This window comes from Pseudopipra pipra, chromosome 18, assembly GCF_036250125.1.
Source record: "Pseudopipra pipra isolate bDixPip1 chromosome 18, bDixPip1.hap1, whole genome shotgun sequence".
In the NCBI taxonomy this organism is placed as follows: domain Eukaryota; kingdom Metazoa; phylum Chordata; class Aves; order Passeriformes; family Pipridae; genus Pseudopipra; species Pseudopipra pipra.
In genome coordinates this window covers 4,678,834-4,700,102 of record NC_087566.1, presented here as the reverse complement: position 1 = coordinate 4,700,102, position 21,269 = coordinate 4,678,834, and the positions used below count along the sequence as shown (strand labels likewise).

At 45.6% G+C, this 21,269-nt stretch overlaps 1 protein-coding gene across 9 annotated transcripts in view; it reads right to left on the bottom strand.

The window, feature by feature from the left end:
* DEPDC5 (DEP domain containing 5, GATOR1 subcomplex subunit) overlaps positions 1-21,269 on the bottom strand; it is a 47,782-nt gene that overhangs the window by 2,090 nt on the left and 24,423 nt on the right. For 3 of the 9 annotated variants that reach the window (XM_064675396.1, XM_064675395.1, XM_064675397.1), the window contains 17 exons: positions 20,955-21,115; positions 19,807-19,924; positions 19,465-19,632; positions 18,397-18,616; positions 17,536-17,669; positions 17,070-17,178; positions 14,260-14,322; positions 12,539-12,690; positions 11,726-11,803; positions 11,163-11,295; positions 10,242-10,350; positions 9,741-9,965; positions 5,719-5,888; positions 4,599-4,770; positions 3,516-3,576; positions 2,421-2,503; positions 729-1,535 (listed from right to left, as the gene is read on the bottom strand). In XM_064675396.1, the coding sequence (XP_064531466.1) occupies positions 1,240-1,535; positions 2,421-2,503; positions 3,516-3,576; positions 4,599-4,770; positions 5,719-5,888; positions 9,741-9,965; positions 10,242-10,350; positions 11,163-11,295; positions 11,726-11,803; positions 12,539-12,690; positions 14,260-14,322; positions 17,070-17,178; positions 17,536-17,669; positions 18,397-18,616; positions 19,465-19,632; positions 19,807-19,924; positions 20,955-21,115 (2,452 nt within the window). In that variant the 3' untranslated portion in view covers positions 729-1,239. Of the gene's footprint in view, positions 1-728; positions 1,536-1,555; positions 1,895-2,420; positions 2,504-3,515; positions 3,577-4,598; positions 4,771-5,718; positions 5,889-9,740; positions 9,966-10,241; positions 10,351-11,162; positions 11,296-11,725; positions 11,804-12,538; positions 12,691-14,259; positions 14,323-17,069; positions 17,179-17,535; positions 17,670-18,396; positions 18,617-19,464; positions 19,633-19,806; positions 19,925-20,954; positions 21,116-21,269 lie in introns of those variants that run through there. The other 6 variants (XM_064675402.1, XM_064675398.1, XM_064675400.1 and 3 more) reach the window with 4 other exon arrangements.

The window sequence follows — 21,269 nt, the reverse complement described above, 5'->3', positions numbered from 1 at the left end:
TTCATAGTAGAGAGCAATTTTTAAGTCGTTAATGGGGCTCAGACACGCACTGTTGAATTTGACACACTTAGGAACTGAATGAAGAGGCACGAGGCTCAAACCCACCTTTTGTGGGTGGGTGCCGTCTCAAAACAGATGAGTCATCCAGGCGCCGTCTGGGGGATAGAAACTGAAGCAGCTGCGATTATTTTCCCTTAATCAGGTCTGAACACCATTGTGAAGGTGTCAACCCTCCCCTGACTCCAGGTAACAAAAGGAACCATCTCGCAGCAGGAGCCAGCAGCCCCCACGCTCAGCACGGCTGGGTTGTGAACCCATCCTAAATCTGCACTTAAATAAGCAGCTCGTGCAGAGGCCCTGGGCCACGTGGGAGCTTTCTGTGCAAAGACAAAGGCTACATACTTGAGCACAGGCACCTTCTTTTTGCTGCGTGCAGACACATTCTAAAAATCTGCTTGTTATTCTCAGCAGTATTTTGTGTTCAGTGGCCCTTGATTTCTCCTTAGGCTTTGGTGCTGGCCTTGCAGGACAGTAACTGGCTTCTTGTTCCTGCTGTGTGACACTGTTCTAGATCCAGAGCTGGAGACAAAGTCCTGGATGCTTAAAAGACAAAGACCCAGCACTGAACTCGGAGCTGGGCACAGGAAGCAGTACTTCCTCTTGGCAATTGTTCTCTTTCGCTCTTTCTGTACTGCTGTCTGTGGAGTTACAACAAAACATCAGGGCACTTGCTTTTCTGCATTTTTACTTATTTACATGTATGAAATGTAACAAGCATCTCTCACATTTATCTTACATATTCACACAATCAGGTACACCTCAGGAGAGGCAGGGGCAGGCTGCTGCCAGGCACAGTAGATGCCAAGGGCACCCATCATTTCCACAGACAGGAAGCCTCTACCACCACACTGTGCTGAATCCAACTGCCCTTGAAAACCATTTGCACTCTCCCTCCTTTACCTCTGCTCTAACTGAAGTTTTGGCAATCAAGGACTGCAGCTACTTAAAACCAAGCTGAAGTCAGGGGATAGATATTGGCAAGCTAAGAGCTCAGATTCTTTTTTTTTCCAAGCACTTAATCAAATTCTGTTGAATATCAACAGCAATATTGTTCAGGTCCTCTTGGAGCCTCAAGATGAATCCAACAGAGAGGCTCTTTTCACTCATCCTTCACTTCTACATCCTTGCCACAAGGTAAAGCTTTAGCTGTCTCCCTAAGAGATCCAATGCAGCCCTATCTCACGGAGCACTGGCGTGCATCTTGTCCAGACAGTCAGTCCAGAAGAGAACCAGCCGGCTGTCCTTGTTCCAGCAGAAGTCAGTGAAGTCCTTCAGCAGCCGGTCGGCGAACTTGTCGTCCCCGGTGGCGCTGGAGCGCCAGGTTTTGGTGAGCATGGTGTTGTAGGCCCAGTTGTAGCCGATTCGCTCCTCACAGAACATGTTCTGGTTGGTGGAGCTGGTGGAGTTGCGCCGGCGCCGCTGCTGCCCGCAGGAGAACTTCCGCTTGGAATACGGCAGCTGCAGAAACACCGTCCCTGGAGGAGACAGGAGGGCTTCAGTCTGAGGCAGAGTCAAGTCCCTGCAACTGGGGGCTGGCTCGTTAAATTCTGAAAAGGAAACTGGCCTGAGTGTCATTTGATTGCCTTTCAGCAAGAGAAAATGGGATACAATTTTTCCTCCTTCGCTGCTTCTTCCTGCGTGTTACAACACTGGGAGAGAGCACTCTCAGTCTGCCTTTCCCCTGCAGGCAGGGAAGGAAGCAAAGCTGTAGGCTCTGATCCATCTTTCTAACTTCCCATCAATTGCCATTCTCTTCTGCAATTTTCCAAAAGCTCTCTTCCTGTCATTGCTTTCATGTCTCAGCAACCGCTGGGAACACTGTGGATCCATTCTACTGCAATATGCCATGCATAGAGCTTGGTTAGAAGTGCTGACAGACCACCAACATTTATGAAGAGTAACAATGAAAGCAGGTGGATCCTAAATGCTTTATCTGTCTCCCTCACAGTGTCTATGGGTAGAGATGCATCTACAACTGACCTTAAGCACAAGAACAGAGCACTGACTTGTCCCAAGACCTTTTCCTCCTTCTAACCTCTGGGTACACATTTATTTACACTGACCTTGGAATAAGCTCTCCCTTATTTTTTTTTAATTTCTCCATCTCCTAGAAAGAAAAGTTTTAGAGACACCATAAAGCAAGATTTCAAACCAGCACCACTGACTAGCAGCAACACTTTGTGCTTTTCCCACTGCCCCTCCAGTTTTCTGGTTTGTTTTGGCTGACACACCTACATGTCATCTGGCTTGGGACAAAACAGGACCAACATCACTGACACAAAACACAAACTGCAGGTAATATGGTTCTTTTGTTTGTAAAAACCTCCTCCTCGCTCCAGTGCCTCCCAGTTATCTCTCACCTGTGACATGGATATACTGGGGCTTGTTCTCTGCTGGGAAGTTGAATGCAGAGGCTGAGTATTTATCTTGCACAAATCCAAATCTGAAGAAAGAGAGACCATAGGAATTAAGAAAAAAAAAAAAAAAGATAAAAAGAGCCACTCCAGGTAGGATTCCTCAGTCCAGGGCAGGGGCACCAGGGAAAATCCTTCTACTATGACAAAGGCTCCCTCTTCTTATGGCCCGAAGGCAAGAGGAAAAGGGATGAAGAGAGCTGAGCTTCTCCCAGTATTCTCTGGCCCTGCCAGGCACAGTGTGAAAGCCTGTGACCTGTCCCAACCTGTGCAGGACACAGGAGCAGCAGCAGCTCTGAGCAGCCTCTGACAAAACGGGGCAGCTGCATGTGAGGGAGGGAAGAAGGAGAGAAGACAGACATTCCCTGGGTATGTTTCAAGCTGCAATATCATTTTTTTTCATGCTGGGCATTCTCCCACACAGAATTCAAGCAGCTCACCTGACAGTTCTCTGCTGTTTGTAGGATACTTGGTTCCTCTGCTGCTTTCTAAACTAATGAAAGCTGGTTTCCAAGCTAAAGTCCATTAAAGAAGGCAGTTTCTCTGTCACGAAAAACACCTTGGCAGCAACACCATGAAACAAACTGGAAGTTCAACTCCACAAAGGAGTTTCCAACAACTCCTTCTTAAACTCGGCCCAACCTCCTATGTACAGCTCCATCCTGCCTATTGTCAAGCATTGGTTGGCATCCAGTTCAAGACTGTGTTAAGTCCACATGGAGGAAATAACTGTCCCTTCTCAGGAAGAATCTATTTACAATCTATCTGCTTCTAACTTAGAATAACAGGGCACTTTCCAAAGGCAATGCCCTCCCTAGGAGGAGTTTTCCTAAGGAGTGACAGGCTGAAACCTGCCCCTTGCACCCCCAGAACCAGCTCCAGGCATGGGAACTGTATTTTAGTCTAACAGTCTGTGAGCAGGCTTCAGAGAGGCAGAGAGCACAGAACCCACGGGACCCAGGAGCGACTGTCTGGCACAGATCTTTATTCCACATTATCCAGGGAGACACAAACCCTCTGCTCAGCCCACTCTGTCCATACCTGTGTGCTATTGCCTCCTGGAGCAGGTGCATTCGGTCCCAGTACGTTTCGGGTTCGAAACCTGAAACACAAAATGTAACAATTATCTAGTAAAGCTACTTTATTTCCTTCCTTTTCAAGACTTCAATTTTCCTCAGCGGACCTCTGTGCACTTTTTTCCCCCTTAGCCATTTCTTTTAGTCTCAATTTTTTTCTGTCAGCTGTCCCTTGAATGCCATCTTATTAGAGATGTGTCTTGTACACATCCCTGAATTCATGTTTTGTGTCTCTTGAGATGAAGGAGAGGAACAAAGATGTGTGTGGGAGAGGACAAGGAAGGAGAGTGGGCTGCTGTGTATCAGAGTGCTATGAAAATACTCAGTTCAGTCAGTGGTGACCTCACAGCATATGGATTTGTCACATTTGTTTTACATTTACACCTGGACACTGGGTCAAAGATTAATGAAAATATCATATTTACTATTTTAAAACAGAGCCTGTTGCTAATTGTCCCTTCTCATGATGCAATTTTGCCTCTCTCTGCATGGGACAGAGTTCTCAGATCTTTGAGTTTCCACCTGAGACTTACCACAACACTGTCAGTGGGAAGGGCGAGGTCACACTGCAGAAAAGGAGATTGCAGTTTCTAGAGCTTAATCTCATGTGCAAACACTCTAACCATGAACGTAACCATGGCAACAACAAAAAAAGGATGGCAGTGGTGAAAGCCTAATCTCACTGAGGGGGAGAATAAACAAACACAGGATACAAATGCAGAGCAGCTGTGGGTCTACCAGCAAAACAGACTCAGAGTCTGTCAAAGGAACAGCCACTTGTCATGGGCTCTGTAAGGGTGTGAAATGTTAAAGATCACTGGGGAGACCACCCTTCCTGTTTGTTGGTGTTTCTTGCTGCCCACTTCACCCTGCTCATGCTGACTATGCTGCCAGCACAGCCTCCTCCAGCACCACCTTCCTCAGGGGGCTGCTGAACTGCAAAAACAAGTCCCTCAGCCACCTAATGCCTGGATGGTAAATGAGGTCCTTTGTGTCAGCCACGTGCCAGCAGTGACCTGCCTGGGGTAAAACAAGGACCCTTTCTTACCATCAAACAGATGCTCACTGCCCTCCTTCAGCAGGCAGCTCACGTTGAGGGGGATGAAGAGCTGAGCCCGAAGCGGGTCCCCGTACAAGTAACTGGGCAAAGCAAAGGGGCCTTCCAAGACTGGGACGAGCAGGAACCCACAGGAGGTGGCTTTCCGGTGCCAACCCTGAACCTGAGAAAAAATTCAAACAATGAATCATACGACATATGTCATCTGACGAGGGGCACTTCTGTGCATGAGAGCAGCTCGTTCCCCAGGAATAGATCAGACATGCTCAGCTCCCCCCGGGCTCAGCTCGCTCCGCATGGCAAGCACACCAACGTCCTTGCAAGCGAAGCAGTGCAAGCACAAGGCACCAGGCTTTCCTTTTTCTGAAGTGCCACATCAATCAGAAAGCACTTTAAAATAGGACATTTTTCAGGAACTGATTCAGCCTACTTATCACCAGTGGCTAAACACTGCTGCTTTACTGGAACAGTGCAATTGATTTAAACTAAAAGCAAAACCAATTACCTAGTGCTGTCTGGCTGGGTGGGGTAAAACCTGGCGTTAAATAAATTGAGTTTTACAGAAGCTACAAAAGGGGAAAAAATGTCTGAAAATTAAAAAGTGACACAAACCACTTATATTTTCAGTTCAAAATGGTTTCAGCAAGTTAAAAAATAAGCTAAAAAGCGTTGCTGAGCAGGAAGAACACATTGCTTGGAAAAGCCTTGTTATGAAAGCAATTCCAGTGAGATTTAAAGTTTTAAGGTTTGGGGATAGAAGGAATGCAATGTGAAACAGATTCTTTTCCAAAGACCCAGATCAGGGCTTAAAATTTGCCTGAGGGGGACTTAAATTTATCACCTTGACCTGTGCTGATCTCTGCATACTGTGCATGAAACCCACTAACAGCAGAGCACTGCCCTGCAGACAGAAGGACTGTAGGCAGTGTGATAAACACTGACCAGATGCAGCAATGCCTACAACCACCAGGAAAATTACTTATGGAAATAAGGGCAGATCCAGCCCACTGGCTCTCTCCTAACACTTCCCACGACAATGCCCCCAGTTGTTTAAGGGATACAGAGGCCAGCCGGGCGTTTCTGTGGCCATCCAGAGCACAAGGACTCTCACCATCTCAAAGAGCACAGCTGCAGTCACTGCCATCCAGTGCAGCTTGATTTCAAAGGCAGCATTCAGGGAGAAATTGCCATGGTAATAACAACTGCACCACTCCAGCCGGTCCGTGCGGTTGTTCACATCCACGTCCAGCGTCACCGTCCGCTGCTCGGGCACCGTGGCAGCTACACAGCCAAGGAATGGGGTGCATTCAAAGGATGCATTAGACACAGGGTGGGAGGCAGGACAAAGAGCAGAAGAACCAAGATGAGCTATTTGTAATGAATTTGTCCTCCCATTCTTCCCCAGATATTTTTGGGCTGGCAGAATAGTCCCAGAATGCCGCTCATCCAGATCACCAAGGACAAAACACCTGAAGTACTTCTCATACCAGGGGTATGTGCTACAGAATCACTTCCCCAAGCAGGCAAAAGACATTTCAGCTGCAATAGAGAGAACCAAGAGTCCAGCAGCTAATTATGGCACCAGTTGCCTGTTGATTAAGTGTGGCTAGACAACATCTATGGCTTTTTCATACCTGTAACATTCCAAATATTTCTATATGCCCCCACCAGAAATCTCAACAGGGTGCTGTTACAGAGGGCAGGAGCATTCCAGGACTTTCCACAGCTAAAGGAGATTAGAAGTTAAACTTCTTATTTCTTTAACCCCATATCAATATCGCACATTACCGCAGTGCTAAAATTGCACATCCAACACTTCTTGTAAAAGCAGGAAAAGTCAGCCAAGACATGCAGCAGCCTTCCCATCACTGCAATACCTCCTAGTGCTCTGCAGCAAGGGCTGGGATAGTGCCCAAGATCCGGCTCCCTTTGTGCCCTACACCCCAGCATCCCAGTGAAGGAAAATCTCAGGTGTCAGGCGAGAGAGGAGGAGAAGCACAGCAAGTGGAAGTGACCTGGCTGGTGTCACACAGCAAGGCCAGGGACAGAACCCAGATCTCCTGACTCAGAGACCAAAGTCCTGCCATGAAACATGTTGTCACTTTCAACTGTTCTTTACAGAAATCCATAATTTAACATTTCTATAGTGTTAAAAATGGACACAAAACAATGGGCTGCAAGGCCGCTACTGAAAAATGTTTGCCCTTTTTATTATTGCATGCACGGGGGATGGATGTTGCTATTTCTTGCTTAAGTAGAAGATGTGCACCCTTTTATAGGGTCAGCTTTTAAAATTATCTTATAAATTAATGGCTTTACGGTGTTTTAAAAAAAAAATTGAAGTTCTTCCTCAAGGCAGATGGAAAGTTCCCACCTTCACTTCTACTGCAAGTTAGCTGGAGACAGTTTTCAAGTTTATAAGGAAATCCTTTACATTGCTATTACTGCAGCTTAAACAGGAAAAAAAAGAAAGAAAAACACAATAAAAATGAAAGAAGGTAATCCAGTTTTGTTTTATAAACAAGAGCCATTTCTATGTTTGGGAAATGTATCATCTGCAATTTCTGAGCTGGTCTGGTACTGTCAGACAGACCAACACCTTGAGTTTCTTTCTCTGGCTCCTTTTCAGTGGGATATCACTGTGAGTGCAATGCTCGTGGTCAGAAGGTTATGGTGCCAATTTTGTAACAAAGTGTGTTGGAAAACATCATCCTGAAAGCTGTGAAGCCAAAGCAGCTCAGCCAGGTAGGTGCTGGTCATTAGCCAAGGGGTCAGTGCCACCACCACAGCCCAGTGTGCCACACCAGCACGCCGTGAAGAATGAGCTCCCTGCTCCCTTAGACTGTTCCTTTTGCCAGACAGTGCAGACTCCCTGTTAGGGCTGGAGCTTCTCTCCACCTGGTCTGCAGCTGGAATTCACAGGCAAAGCAAGAGGAACACAGTCCAACCAGGTGAGCTAATCCAAAATACATTAAACACTGATAAGAAATATCCATGTGTCTGAATTCAGAAGCTTCAGATTAGAACCAACGTATTGTAAGAGAATAAACTCTGGCTTCCATAGCTCAGATTTTAAGAGGACTCACCTGCTTCCCAATTGTCTTGTACTACTGAGTATTTAACTAATGGTTTACTAAGCAAATCGGGGAGGAGCAGGCAGGTTATTCTCCAGTCACAGACTCCGCTACACACAACTACAATTGCTAGTGCATGCACTGCTACAAATCAAAAGGGACAAGATTAGGTGTATCACAGGTCAGACTTCCACTGGGAAGGGAAAGGGGGTAGTCACTGGGCCAGTGATTTGGGAATTGGGAGGGATAAAGATTTGAGAGATACACGGAGCTTGTTCCAGAGCTCCCAATGCTTGCATGCAATTTTATGTCACAGCCTGACATTTAGGGAAGGTGGGGAGGGGAAGAATTAAAAACCACAACCAAATCAAGACCAAGAGAGGAACAAATGAAGTCACGTGGACCAGGGGTCATCTGGGTTTAGTAAAGCTCCTTGCCTCAGATGAACTGGTGAAGTTTGGGTATTTTGAATACTGTTTAGAAGAGGGACAGCACAGAAATGTCATTTAAGCCAGTTCCTTTTTAAGAAAAAACTTCCACAGTGGATTTTTCTACAAGAAACTATAATTCCTGGAATAACCAGACTGCATGTGAGCAATTTGAAGACATTTATCATTCATTCAAGGATTGCAAATTGGTTCAATAGCAGAATGGACATAATTCCATCTGCAGAGAAAAAGGAGAGCTACACAGCTGTGCAATAGGTGACATGCTGCAGGAATACACTCTTTCCCTGGCTAGTGTCAAAGGAAAGGTAGGAGGGCACTGAGGCACTTTCTTGCTCTGCTCCTTTGCCAAGACTCAGCCTTCTCACCTCAAAAAGTGGACAGACATAGGACAGTGAAGGGGTTTTCTTGGCTAAATAGCAAGTAAGAGATCAAACCACGGACAGGATCTGGCCCAAGTGCCTCCAGCCTCCACAATATTTCATGCCAGCCTACATTCAAGCTTCAGCTCTGGCCACAGAGCTAATGAGGTTGGATACCAGCCAAGGCAACAGATTTATCGTGTGACAGGGAAAATATCCTGCATATGTTGGCTTCAGGGAATTAACCATTAGTTCAGACTTCCTTTCCTTAATGCTTTCCCATTTCTGATGCTGTTCCTCTTCAAACAAGGCTTTCAGAAATACAATGATTACTGTGACTTCAGGTTTAAGAGATACTACACCAGCAGGAAGGCACTTCTCTTCAGGAGGTCAAATACAACAGGAGAACAGCAAAATTTTCTTTTTATCCTTAATTGCTAGGCCTTTAACAGATGCATCTAAATAAACCTGAAGTTGCAGTTCTATAGCAATGATTTTTCTCTTCATTTTAAACAGGGAAAGAGGAACAAAAGCAAGTGACTCAGGCTGGCCTGGAAATGCAACAAAAAGCTGACAAAGCAACACGGTCAGTCATGCAGCCAGTGTGTTTCACGGGCTGGTAGAGGCAGTCAGTGTTCTTCTCCACACATTATAGGACATTAGATACTAATAATGGTATCTTGCCCAGCAGCAAGATCTTCCTACTGCTTCCACACCACAGGGATCATTTGTAGCTGGGCTTCACAGACTTAATATAAGGAGTCTGGCTCTGGTTCAGATTAGCTAAGAAAGCCTCCAGCACATCACAGAAAACTTCTAACACATCTGGATCTCACTGTGGCATTTGCCACTAGGAAGCAATTAGACATGTAATTTTAAGAACAGTTTGGCTGCTCTGCTGTTCTCACAACTTATCCCTCCATGCTCATCGCAGGTTGTGAAGAGTCTCCCTGTTTCTGCAGGGAGACAAAGTATTTTCCTTTCTAAATTCTAGAGGTTCAGAAACATGAAATATTTTAAGAAATAGTTTTTATTGTACCCTAGTCCTCCACAGTAAAAGTTGCCTGCTCAGCCAGTGAAACACACCTCCAGCACATGAGAAAAGTCCACGTTCAAGACACATGTAAGGCCAGCATGAAATTTGCAGCTTTACTGCTGGTCCACGTGAGATCATCCCCTTGGCTGGCTGCTCTTCCCCTTGCAAACTATCCCCCTGCACTTCCCCAGCTGTCACCTGTGCTGTGCATCTACCTAAGAGTGCAGCTGCCTGGCTCCGTCCTCCGAAACTGCGGCTAAAGGAACTGTGCCTACTTGCATAGGAGGCGGGGCGGCTGGGCAGCCAGGGCAGGAAGAACGCCGGGATCTCCGAGTGCAGGAGCTCTTCTGCCACAAAGGCCACCTCAAACCACTTCCTCTGGAAGGCGGAGAAGTCGTCCATGGCAGCGGTGTGCCACATGGCAGGCTGCTGCATCCCCACTGCACAGGGCAAGGACAGCTGCAGTTAGACCAACAGCAAGGGAGAGAGGGAGTTCTTGATGGAAAAGAGGCAGGAGAAAAAATTACTTTGTTTTCTGCCTTTTTTTGTTTGTTTTTTTTAAACCAAACAGGCTGAGTTTCTTAGACTCCCCTTAGATCAGTGGTTTTGGTTGCTCCCAAAACACATTCCTGCTGCAGCACCCATAAGAATCAAGTAAATCCTAGAGATTATGCAAAGGGATAGTGAGGAAAGTCTTGTAATAACACAGTGCTGACCTCGGTCTGGTTCTTTGTCCACAACAATCTTGTAAAAATAAAAGCCATAAATAAAGGTTCGTAAAGCTTCTCCAGATGCATGGACAATCAGCTGCTCTTCCAGCATTTTCTGAACAAAAAGAGAGAGAAGCAAGCAAATGTGATGAAAAATTCACTCTTCCAGTCACAGAAAGAGGCTGCTAGAGAACATTAGGAAATAATTTTCTTTCTCTTGACATCTTTTTGTCCAGCTATGTGCCTAAAGAGAATACCAGCAAAGTTAGCTCTTGGTATTCAGTAAATGTAACAGCAATTCCTTATCTCCATGAGAAATTGTGTTTGACCTTTCCACAGATGTCTGCCTTCCTCTCTTACCCTGCTCTGGTTTTATAGATGGATTTGTAGGAAGGTAGGAGGTTGGAAACATTCTAAGTTCTCTGTTAATTGAAATGGGATCTCAGCAGAGGAATGAACTCCAAAACATTTCCAATCTTCTGCCCCTGACACAGTTCAATACAGAAAAATCCCTTGATGAACACAAAGAAATGTTCCTGCATAAAGTGTGTCTTCTTCAGCATCCATAACAGAGAGGTCATGTGCTGGTTTTTGTAAAAGTTCATTAACTAATGATCAGAAGGAAAACCAAAATCAAATCATGCTGTAGTACCTCACAATTCCAACACAATGTAGAGTTCTGGATAAGTACAAGCTAATTGGAGGTTATACACAGAACTGTCATCCTATAGAAGTGGAAAAAGATACTATGTATTACTACTGAAGGACATGTTGCTGTTTTGTGATAGGGCAGCCAAAAAATGCCATCATCACCTCATTCTATTGAACAGTTTTCAATACCTATCAATATAAGGATTTTAATAAACAACAGAAATTATTGCTATGCTTTCTTCTGCCCTCCCACATGCCCCTGGATAGTTCCCTTACCTGCATTATGTCAATGGCCATGGCCTGGGTCTGCACACCCTCCACATTATTGACCAGCCAGTGCACAACTTCTGCGCTGATGAAGCAGTACGGGGAGAGGCCCTTCTGTTCCGAGAGCAGCTGGATCCCTGTGCTGAATCACAGCATGTCACACGTGTTAACACACAGTCATTGAGAGTTCTTTTAAGTAACAAAGACAAAAATCGCTGCTGGGGGAAAAAAAAGGGTGGGTGGGGGATAAAATACAGGACAAGAAATGCACAAGGCCCACACAGTGACGTATCTTTGGCTTCTGGTAACAAGATGAAGAGCTGACATTGACTTACTGAGAATTCCTGCTTTGACAAGATTCTGGGATTCTAATAATTGAAGTCTCTGCATCAATACTTGTACCTCAATTGCTATAAAATTCCTCATTAGGGAAACTGGAACTGAATAATAAAAGGAAGTTTAAAACTCTTCCCCAGCTGACATGGGGCTCTCCCCTTGGAGTGACTCCGTGCCTCATGTCCTCTGACAAAACATCTCAGCAGATGTAAAGCATATTTATATTCAAAACTTACGTGGGGTGTTTCATGGCTTCGAGAATCTCCACCAAAGTGGAGGAGGAAGTCAGAGCACTTGTGGAACACTGCTGAGAGCTGTAAACAGAAGCACGTCCAAAAATCAGGGAAGCTTCCAGATTTGTTCAAATATGTATGTTTAAGAGAAATGCTCTCTCTTCTCAACAATGACTGCTACATTTATCTCCTTTTTCATATCAGGAAGGACAGCTAAAAGCATCAGACCTTTATTTTCCCCCTGAGGCCACCAGGATGTGGTTATAAGGACCCAAGGCACACTGTACCACATGCAGTTGTAGTCAGGAGCAACTGAGAGCAAACATTTGGAAGTTGGCTTTTTTTTTTACTGTAATATACAACCACAGGAAACAGGTGCTAATAAAGTTTATTTTCAATATTGCTTCCTCCTCAGTGTCTCACTTCCAGGTCAGAACCTCTTGGATTTCATCAACCTGCTCAATCCAATTAGACCTGCAGGGCCCCCCTTTGCCAAACAGACAGAAGATGTCAATTCAGAGCCTGATTTTCTGCTAACAGATTTCAGAAATGGAATTTCTTCATTTCTTGAAGAATGAAGCTCTTCTTGTGGGTGGGGAAATCAGGCCTTGTGTTCATTTAATTCTGGAAAACTGGGTTGCAAGGCTTATTTTACTACCACTCTCTCTGCACGTGGAAATGCTGCACTAAGGTCTTGTGACAAGCGCCTCTAGCACTGACACAGCACAGCTTGTTCTCAGGTGCCTGTTTAAGGGCCCATTCCTTGACACCACAAAGGGGCAGCACTGCAGTCCAGCACTGCTGGGATTTTCCTACCTGCCCTCTGCCACTCCAGCTGTGCTGTATCCTGGCTCTGCAGCATTCTGGGCACTTCCCAAGGTCTGGGTGCTGCCCCTGTCAGGCACCTGCCCCGTGGTTATCAACATGTTGCCATCTGAGGCTGCAGGAACTGACTGATCTATAGAGACCTGGGAGGAGTAAACACAGCAACATCTTCATGAAATTCATGATATAATGCATTTCCCCCCTCCCCACATCATCTGTACCTCAGCTCAAGTTAGTTAACAACAGGCAATACTATAAGGAAGCACAAGCATATGCAGAAAGGATAAATACAGTCTTATTTTTGTCATCACTGCAGAGCTCCTGACAAACAAGAAATTCAAACCCCAATAAAGATGAGGATCACCAGCCCAGCAACGACTGTGTTGAGAGAACCACTGTCAAACCAACACCACCAGTCCCAACCTGACATTTTCAACTGTGAATAACTGTGATTATAAACACACAACGGACAGAACAGGGCACTTAATCACTATGGGTAAGTAGTAAGCATTTAGCAAAAATAGTTTCAACTCTAACTCTCAAAAATATGCAAATGTATCACACAGAATTCATGTTTCATAATGCACAAAAAAATCAGCTCCTCTCCTCTCCTTTCTCAGGGCAGTGTGAGCAGGCTGGTTGGCACCCACCCACACCTCTGTCGCCAAGACAACAGGAACACTTCCCTCCCGCAGGAACACTCACACCATTCCAATGGTAGACTGAATAGTTCACAAAATTAACATAAAATCGTTTCAGAGAGAACATGAATGCTGAAGGACTCAGCAAAGTACAGGCTGTAATTGCCATCTGTCATTAACACGGCTGGTTCAGGAAAGGCACATTATATAAAAGCTCGAGAGGTGGGGGAGAGAACACGAACAGCAGAGTAACTCCAAGTCAGGCTGGTGTAAATATGAGGGCTGCTCTGCTGTGATGAATCCACAGCACACACACAGCTCAAAATCACAAAGCTGGGAGCTTGACTTAGGTCTGTCAGCCAAGAGTCCTTTATTTATGCCATTTCTCACATCCCAAAGATCTCTAACTCTGCAATGGCAGATGTTTTTTTCGGGCAGCCAAAATCAGCAGATGTTCCATCCAATGTGGACCCCACAGTGCCCACAGCCAGCTAAAGCCACTCTCCCTCCTCAGAGCCACTTCAACCAGCAGCATTTTCCATGGACACGCTGTGTTATCCTAATCCCTAACTGGTGTTAAGTGTACAAACGAGTTCTGTCACAATGACTCTTTGAAGCAGAGATCACATCAATATTTTCAGCCCTCAGTTGTTTAAGAATCCAAGAGCACAATTTGCCTTGGATCTCCCCAGAGCCACCAGTCAAACAAACACCACAGAAGAAATTTAGCCAAGAACTAGATGAGGGAGCTGTTGCCATTTTGTTCCGTGAGGGAACATAGAAAACAAGCACTTATTGAAAAACAAAACGAGAAGCTTTAGTAGTTGCCATGACAGTACTGCAAAGGACAGTGAGACAGGGCACAGGAACATCCAAAGCACAGCACAAACACTGAATGGTGGAAGGAAATAGTTGCATCTGCCACTTTGTCCTGCTAATGCTGCACATGTCCCTCTCAACGAGCAGATCTGCAAAGTTACACAGGTTCCCCACATGGCAAGCTCAGGGCACAAATGCTCTCCATCACCTCAGTCCAAAGCCAGAGATGACATGAACCCATTCAAAACTAACCTGGGAGTAGAAGGTTGAAGCTGTTCGTGGGCTGCGAACAAAATCCATAAAGAAGGCCCCATCCTGAAGGCATCAGAGGAAGTAGGCCCATTAATGGCAACAGCAACAAGGAGTTGAAGAAAAGCAAATACAAAGTTGTGCAAGTGTGAAATGACCACAGAGAGAAAGTATGAGAAGAATGCAAACCCCAGACCCAGAATGTCAGATGCAGCAGAATGCAGAGCATCAGGAGTTCTGACACACATACCATTACTTTCTCTCTCTGTAACAAGACGTTGCTCTCCCTTAGCACAGATGCTTTTCCAAAATTTTGGAAAAGCACACTGATTGGAAGCCAATTGAAACTACAGCCTTCCCTCCATACTTCACAGGAGAAAGACTTGAGCTCTGAAGTATGTGGGTTTCCACCCCAAATGCAAAGCTGAATAGTGATACAGAAACCTGTACAACTACAGGTGTAATGGCAGGGACAGGTGATTTTTTTTTTCAGTCTGTTAGTCATTCCCATGATAAAGAGGGAAAGGCAAAGAAGCTCTTTTCAGGAAGCACACTCTTCCTTGTAAACACAGGTCTGGTATGGTGCAAAGGAAAGGGAAGAAAAACTCATCACAAAGATCCTTCCAACACTGTGTTTAATACCTTATGCAAAATTAAACAGATGCTGCCTGTGCTATGTTCCCACCTACTTCCAACCCCTGGGTGAATTTATTCCCAGCTGCTATTCCAAGATGTGTCAAGATTCTCTTATCACACAAGACAATGCAGTGAAACCCAACTAGATTTTCATTCCTTATTTGCAATTCTTTATTCTGTTCCCTAGGCAAAATATTTCTGTCTAGTCTGCAGTTAAGATGCTGCTTACCTTGGTACATACATATAAAACATTTTCTGGAAAGAATCAATACCAGGGTGACATGGCTGGCAATTTACACAGTGCCAAGCACCCTGGATCCACAAGGGCAAAGACTTCCCAAACAGATCAGGCATCAGAGAACTCACTGTGTTAAAATCATACTGTGTTGCCCAGTAACTGGCTGAAGTGACTTGCCAATTCTACTCTGGAACAGAGTAAAGGTGGAGCCAGTGGCTCAGTTTTGGTCTGGAATAACTCCAGCACTGAATAGCATCCTAGAAAAGCACTTGCTCCCTTGGCTGCTGGCAAAGCACAGCTGTGACCATTTGTCAGTGCTTTGGCTCTAAGTCTGCAGACAGCCTAGAGACCTCCTAAAGGGCTGGGGCACCAGGCACACACTTGCTCATGTTCCCATGTGAGCACAGAGTTCCCTGACATGGCTACCTGTCTGCTGGCACCTTTCCAACAGGCATGAGCCATCAATTTGGAGATCCCAATTGTTTATCTCCCAGTCCCTACATGTAAATATTTACAGGAGTGTTTACTACTGTGGTGTGAAAGGCCCTCAATTGATACACACTCTTCCAGAGTCTCCAGTCAGCCTTCTAGAGAGGCTTTGGAATATAGTTACTTTTAACATCACTCAAGATGGCATTTGCTGGTAGCACAAAGTCTGTTAATTTGTTCCCAACACACCACTGTGCCATTGCTATGGAAGCCAATTTTGTCTTTTTCCCCTCAGAAACAGACACAACATTCTTCCCTCCTGTGTCCTAGGTGGAATTTTCACCAGTTTTACTGACAGAAAGAGACAATTAAGATTTCTGTTTACAAAGAAGGAGGCTGATTTTTCAAAATGGTAAAAGAGCAGAGTGCAAAGCCTGAACTATGATCTGGAAGTTTGCAAAAATGCCTCAGGTCAGGTTCTGCACCTACTTTTTCAGGTCTAGTACAACCTGCTCCAGACTCATCTGTGTTCTCAAAGCACTCTAATTCTACAAATAGGTGTCTCTTACAAGCACAATCACTGCTACTCCATCACTTCAACTATCAATATCCAGATCTCCAGAATAACACAAGGCTTGTCCCTGCTGGTAGCAGAAAACTGTGGATGTTGAAACATTAGACACTAAAAGAAAAATACTGAAAGAGGTGGTTGATAGTGGTTAATCTGAGAACCTTTTCTCTGCAATATTTCCACTTTTGAACCCAAATACAGATTACACTTAGGTCCTGTGTCTTTATTAAGCTCCTTGGTACTTCTGTTGAAAGACCTGCATGCCAGAACACAGAAAAAAACCCCAAATATTTCTGTTTGGACTTGGAGGCAGAGTTCCTGCTCTCCTGGCACTCACAGGACACTTGAGAAGAAAGGCTGAGGGGTAGCACAGTCTTTCCTTAAAGCGTCTGAAGAAAGCTGCAGGAAGACAATTTTCCCCAGCCTGGAGTCCAGCCAGTGAAGGAATGACATCTGAATCACTTCTAAGGAACACATCCTCTCCTCTGAGCAGAGGCAAGAGACTCAAGTTTCTGCTGTTAAAATTCCACTCAAGCTTCACACAGTCACGGCCTAGAGCTTGATTTTGCTCTCCAAGACACACACAGATGCAGACAGGACTGTACTGCTCAATCTAACAGTCCAACCCAACTGAAATGAAATGTGCTACCAGAAAAGGAAAGGGACTAATTAGCAAATAGCCCTTAAATCAGCAAAACACATTGAGATAACATCCCAGGGATTCCATATCACTGTCACAGTTACAGAACTGAAGGAAGGTTGTGCCCCAGCTTCCTCTTATGCCCTTGCACATAAAGGCCAGTACAGGACCAGCCCTTGCTGGATTAGAGGGTAAGATGTGGTATGATGTAGCCACGTGCTTAGAAAAAATAAATCTTCGATTATTTGAGAAATTCTTATGTAAAAATGGTAGCTAAAGAAAGACCAGAAAGCCTTTACCTTACGAGGGCTGTCCATATAGGTGGGTGTGATGGCAATGCTCCCACTCTCCGAGGGCTGCCCAGAGCTCTTCCCAGAAAGCATTGCTGCTTGCTGCTCCCCCAGAGTCCTCAAACAGAAGGAAGGAATCCAGAGTTTATTCAAACACACTCTGTGTCAGCTTCCACCTGAGGGCAACTGCTGCAGAGGGGCACTGCTGTATTTTCAGACATTTGCCTTCCCACACTGAGGCACAGAGTCAGTCCAACATCCCATAAGTACCTTTTACCCCACATAACAACACGGACCCTTGAACTCACTCAGTTTTGTTATGCATGTGCAACACTAACTTAGCACTACAAATATTAAATCTCTTGTGTATTTAACATAACATGAGGCAGAGTTCCCCAACTCTGCTTTAGTCAGCCCAGGTGGAATATGTAGGAAGGATGTTCTAGTGCTCTTCACACAGCCTGTAGAGACTCACTTCTGACTGGCTTCCATCTGCAGCAGAGCTGAGAGTGCTGAGGTTCCTTTCTTCCCAATGGGAGGTCCAGACTGCTCCAGAGAGTGGGTGGGAATTGGACCAGCAATCTGCAAGCCTTTCATGGCAGATCCTTTCTAACAAAATAAAAAATTGAAGCACAGACTTAGTCAAGCTACGCTTAACTAGTAAGCAAGAACACAACCTCATGTCAGCAGGGCTTTATTAAGTACACAATTAGTGTGTGAACTGAAAAAAAATTTGATACACACTAACCAGTTTCTCATCATCCTCTTGAAACCACTGTTCACCAGGAATTCACCCATATGGTTCTGTTTTCCCAATCCTTTTCCTAAGTCTGCAGCACAGAGACAAACCAGCCAGAAGTTCCCAGCTACACTACCTCAGAGATCCCTTTTGGCCAGTTATCTGAATCCCAAGGTGCAATAACATTCTCAGGCTGACCACCCTGCAGCACAAAGCACGGCGCCTTCGCAATGAGGTGGCATCAGACTCGTGGTAAGAGAAGACCCACGAAGATAAAAATAGAGCAGCAAGAGGCCAAGGCCTGGATGGCTCTGCTGGGCAGTTCTCTGAGTGAGAGCTGTTCTGAGTCCAGCCACAGCAGCATGGGATACCCATGCCAGGTAAATATAACTAGTTCAAGAACAGAAAGGTGTTAACAAGGACAAACTATAAAACCAGACACAGCACAGCCCTCAGCTCTGCCCCGTGTGTATGGATCACCCATGGACACAGGCCACGGACCCCCAGCCTGCCTGGGGTCGGCTCAGGTCTCTGCCAACGCTCCATGAGGTGACTCAGACCCGGCTGCATCTCTGCCCCCACCAGGCGCTGCCTCACCCGGATCATCCTGTCGGACCGATGGCGGCGCCGGATGCGGTTCAGCCCCTCCACGAAGCGGATGAATCCGTCCAGGAGCTGCCACTCCTCCTCGTCGGAGCGGGGCCTGTCCCCGTACACGTCGCAGTGCGTCTCGCCCTCCACGATGCGCTTCGTGGCGCTGATGCAGGCGGGCAGCAGCAGGAACCGCGTCCTCCAGAACTTCAGGGACTCGATCAGGCTGAAGAAATACGGAATTCAGGACACTTCAGCGGTTTTCCAGGAAGGATTTCACACAATCTAAAACACACATGTACCTGCTGGGCATTCCAGAGAGCACTGGGTGCCAGAGTGACTGGGTCACTCTGCTGCCCCTGAGTCAGAACAAGCAGGTGGGCAAAGGAAGGCTCAGCAATACAAATGTCATCAGTGGGAACTATTAAAACACTGATATGCAGAAAACAAGACCATTGTAGCATAGACATATATTTTCTTTCCTGTGAAAGAGAGGATGCAAAGGCTTTCTCTCTAAAAGTAAGCAAGTAAAAAGGAATTTCAAAGGTGCACATTAGCGTAGGAGGCATTTTGACTGAGACCTGAAAAGATGACAAAGACTGGTTTTGTCATCAAAAAGGCTATTGATGCTAGTGGAGATATTTCACATTTCTAATAAGCACTGTGCTCTGTAGCTTAGGAGTAGGACTGCAGTCAAGCCTAGTACTCAAGCAAACCTCCAACAGCTTCAAAATACGTGGAAGCTTTGAGTCAGATCCAGAAATGAGTAAGAAGCCAAGAAAAGCATCTGTGTGGTACAAAATGCCATCATATTTCTTTGCATTTGGAAGAAAAAAAAAATTCATGCTGAATTTTGTGATCAAGACTTGGTCTCAAAGATCAGATAATGCACCAGCAACAGAGTGAGGTTCCTACAAGGCAACAGCTGCTGCCACCAGACAGTGAAAGCAGGCCAGATTTTCTCCCTGGAGTACTGAGCATTTGTGGGCCGAACTTGCTGATGAAATTTTAGGTCAGAAAAGAAAAGAAAGCAATTAGGACACAGAACAGTCTGGATGGAGAAGGAGATCTCACCTGAAATCCTCTGAGCCAGCAGAGCAGATATACTGATCCAAGTAATTCCACTTGTACTCTTCTAGCCTCTCATGGGAAAATTCTACCCAGCAAGACACAAATTCAGAGTCAGAGTGTGAGGGGCACAAGCTGTAGGTGTAGTTTATCTGAGCAGATTCGTATGGATACCTAAAAGATCAAACACAAACGTTAATCTCAGTGTTATCAATACAAGTGCTGCTCTTTCTTCTCCTAAAGAGAAAGAAGGTTCTACAGTATGCTCTTTCAAGCAAGCATAGACAGCTGGAAAAGAATGTTCATCTGAACATTGGCAGCAAACTGCTCAAGCAGAGAGATACTCACTTGGGTAGGTACCGAGTCACGGTGATGATTTTGTCTTTCAAGGTGACTTTGTGGAAAGTACGGCCCATACTCAGCCAGTACTGATCTTCCTCCTCAGCTCGATTTCTTGATACAAGACCTAGTTGTGAAAGGCAAACTGCTTTCAGCTTTTTGCAGTAGTCAGATTTTAACAACAAACTGTGCCTGTAGACTCCAGAATTGGAGTCCAGAATTGGGCTTCTGAACTCAGGACAAACTAAAATCCATCTTTCAGGCCACATTTTTAGGAAATACTTGCACAATGAGTCTTTTGTTCTTACAGTTCAGGTTTGTTGGTATCATGACCAAAGAGGAGCATTCGGGATTCACGTGCCTCCCACATGGAACCCTCTAGTCAGACCCACCAGGGAACAGCCCCAGTGAAGTGTTGAGCACCTGATGTGATGGGAAAGCTGGGATCCACTTCCACTTCCTCCCTGTGCCTTATTCCTGGAACTAACCTCTTAAGCTTGACACATAAGGTAAGGAGCCTTGCTGCTCATTCCCAAAACAGAGATTAACAATGTATCCCAATTATGTGTATTCCCTGCTCTAAGAACACTGTGCCATGCTGACTTGCCAGGAAAAAAAAAAAAAATCAGAAGTCAAACAGCGAGTCAGATTCTCTCCAAGGAATATGATACTCCCTTAACCCACCCCAGTCCTCTGGGGTTTAACTCAGTTTAGCTGACTCATGGTTTCAGGACAATGAAGCTTTGCCTTGGTCCTCCATAGCTATTCTAGTGTTAGAAAACTGCCTCCAGATACACACATGTGGAAGCTTTAGGTCTGTCTTCTTCCAGAGATTGCTCTGCAGTCACCATGTGACTTGAGTTTAGAAGTTATTCACCCAAAGAGCACTGAAGCCATTGTTCTTTGGGTTCACCATCATGAATATGAGACCAGTTTCTTAATAAAGCTAAAAAATCCTGCACCTGTCCCTTCCCGGTGCAGCCTTTGTGCTGCCCCAGACAAGGCTCTCTCCCTGCAAAGACTTCCATGTAACATCAAGGAATGACAACAAAAAAACAAAACAGAGGGCTTCACTGAGCACCTGTACTTAATTCAAGGTAACTAGGACTGGCAGCAGGAAAGACAAAAGAGGGAATGGTCAGTCGTGGGTCACTCACCTCGGCTGTAGAGGGGGCTGCTGCTCAGGGGGGGTGGCACGGCCGGGGCCGGTTTCTGTGGCTTGGGTTGCACAATAATTTGATAGCCTTGCATGAGGCGCTGACAAATAAACTCCTCAAACACCTGCTGGGCTGTCATCTGCACTCCTTCCTCATCCCTCCTGGACACAAAGGGCAAGCAGACCACAATAAGGAAGCTGACACACACCCATTCTTAGCTCTGTGCTTCCCAGCTGAGGGTTTGTGCCCGCGCAGGGCCCTGGGCAGTGCCTGGGAACACCTGCCTGTGGGAGGAGGGAAAATGGGCACCTTTGG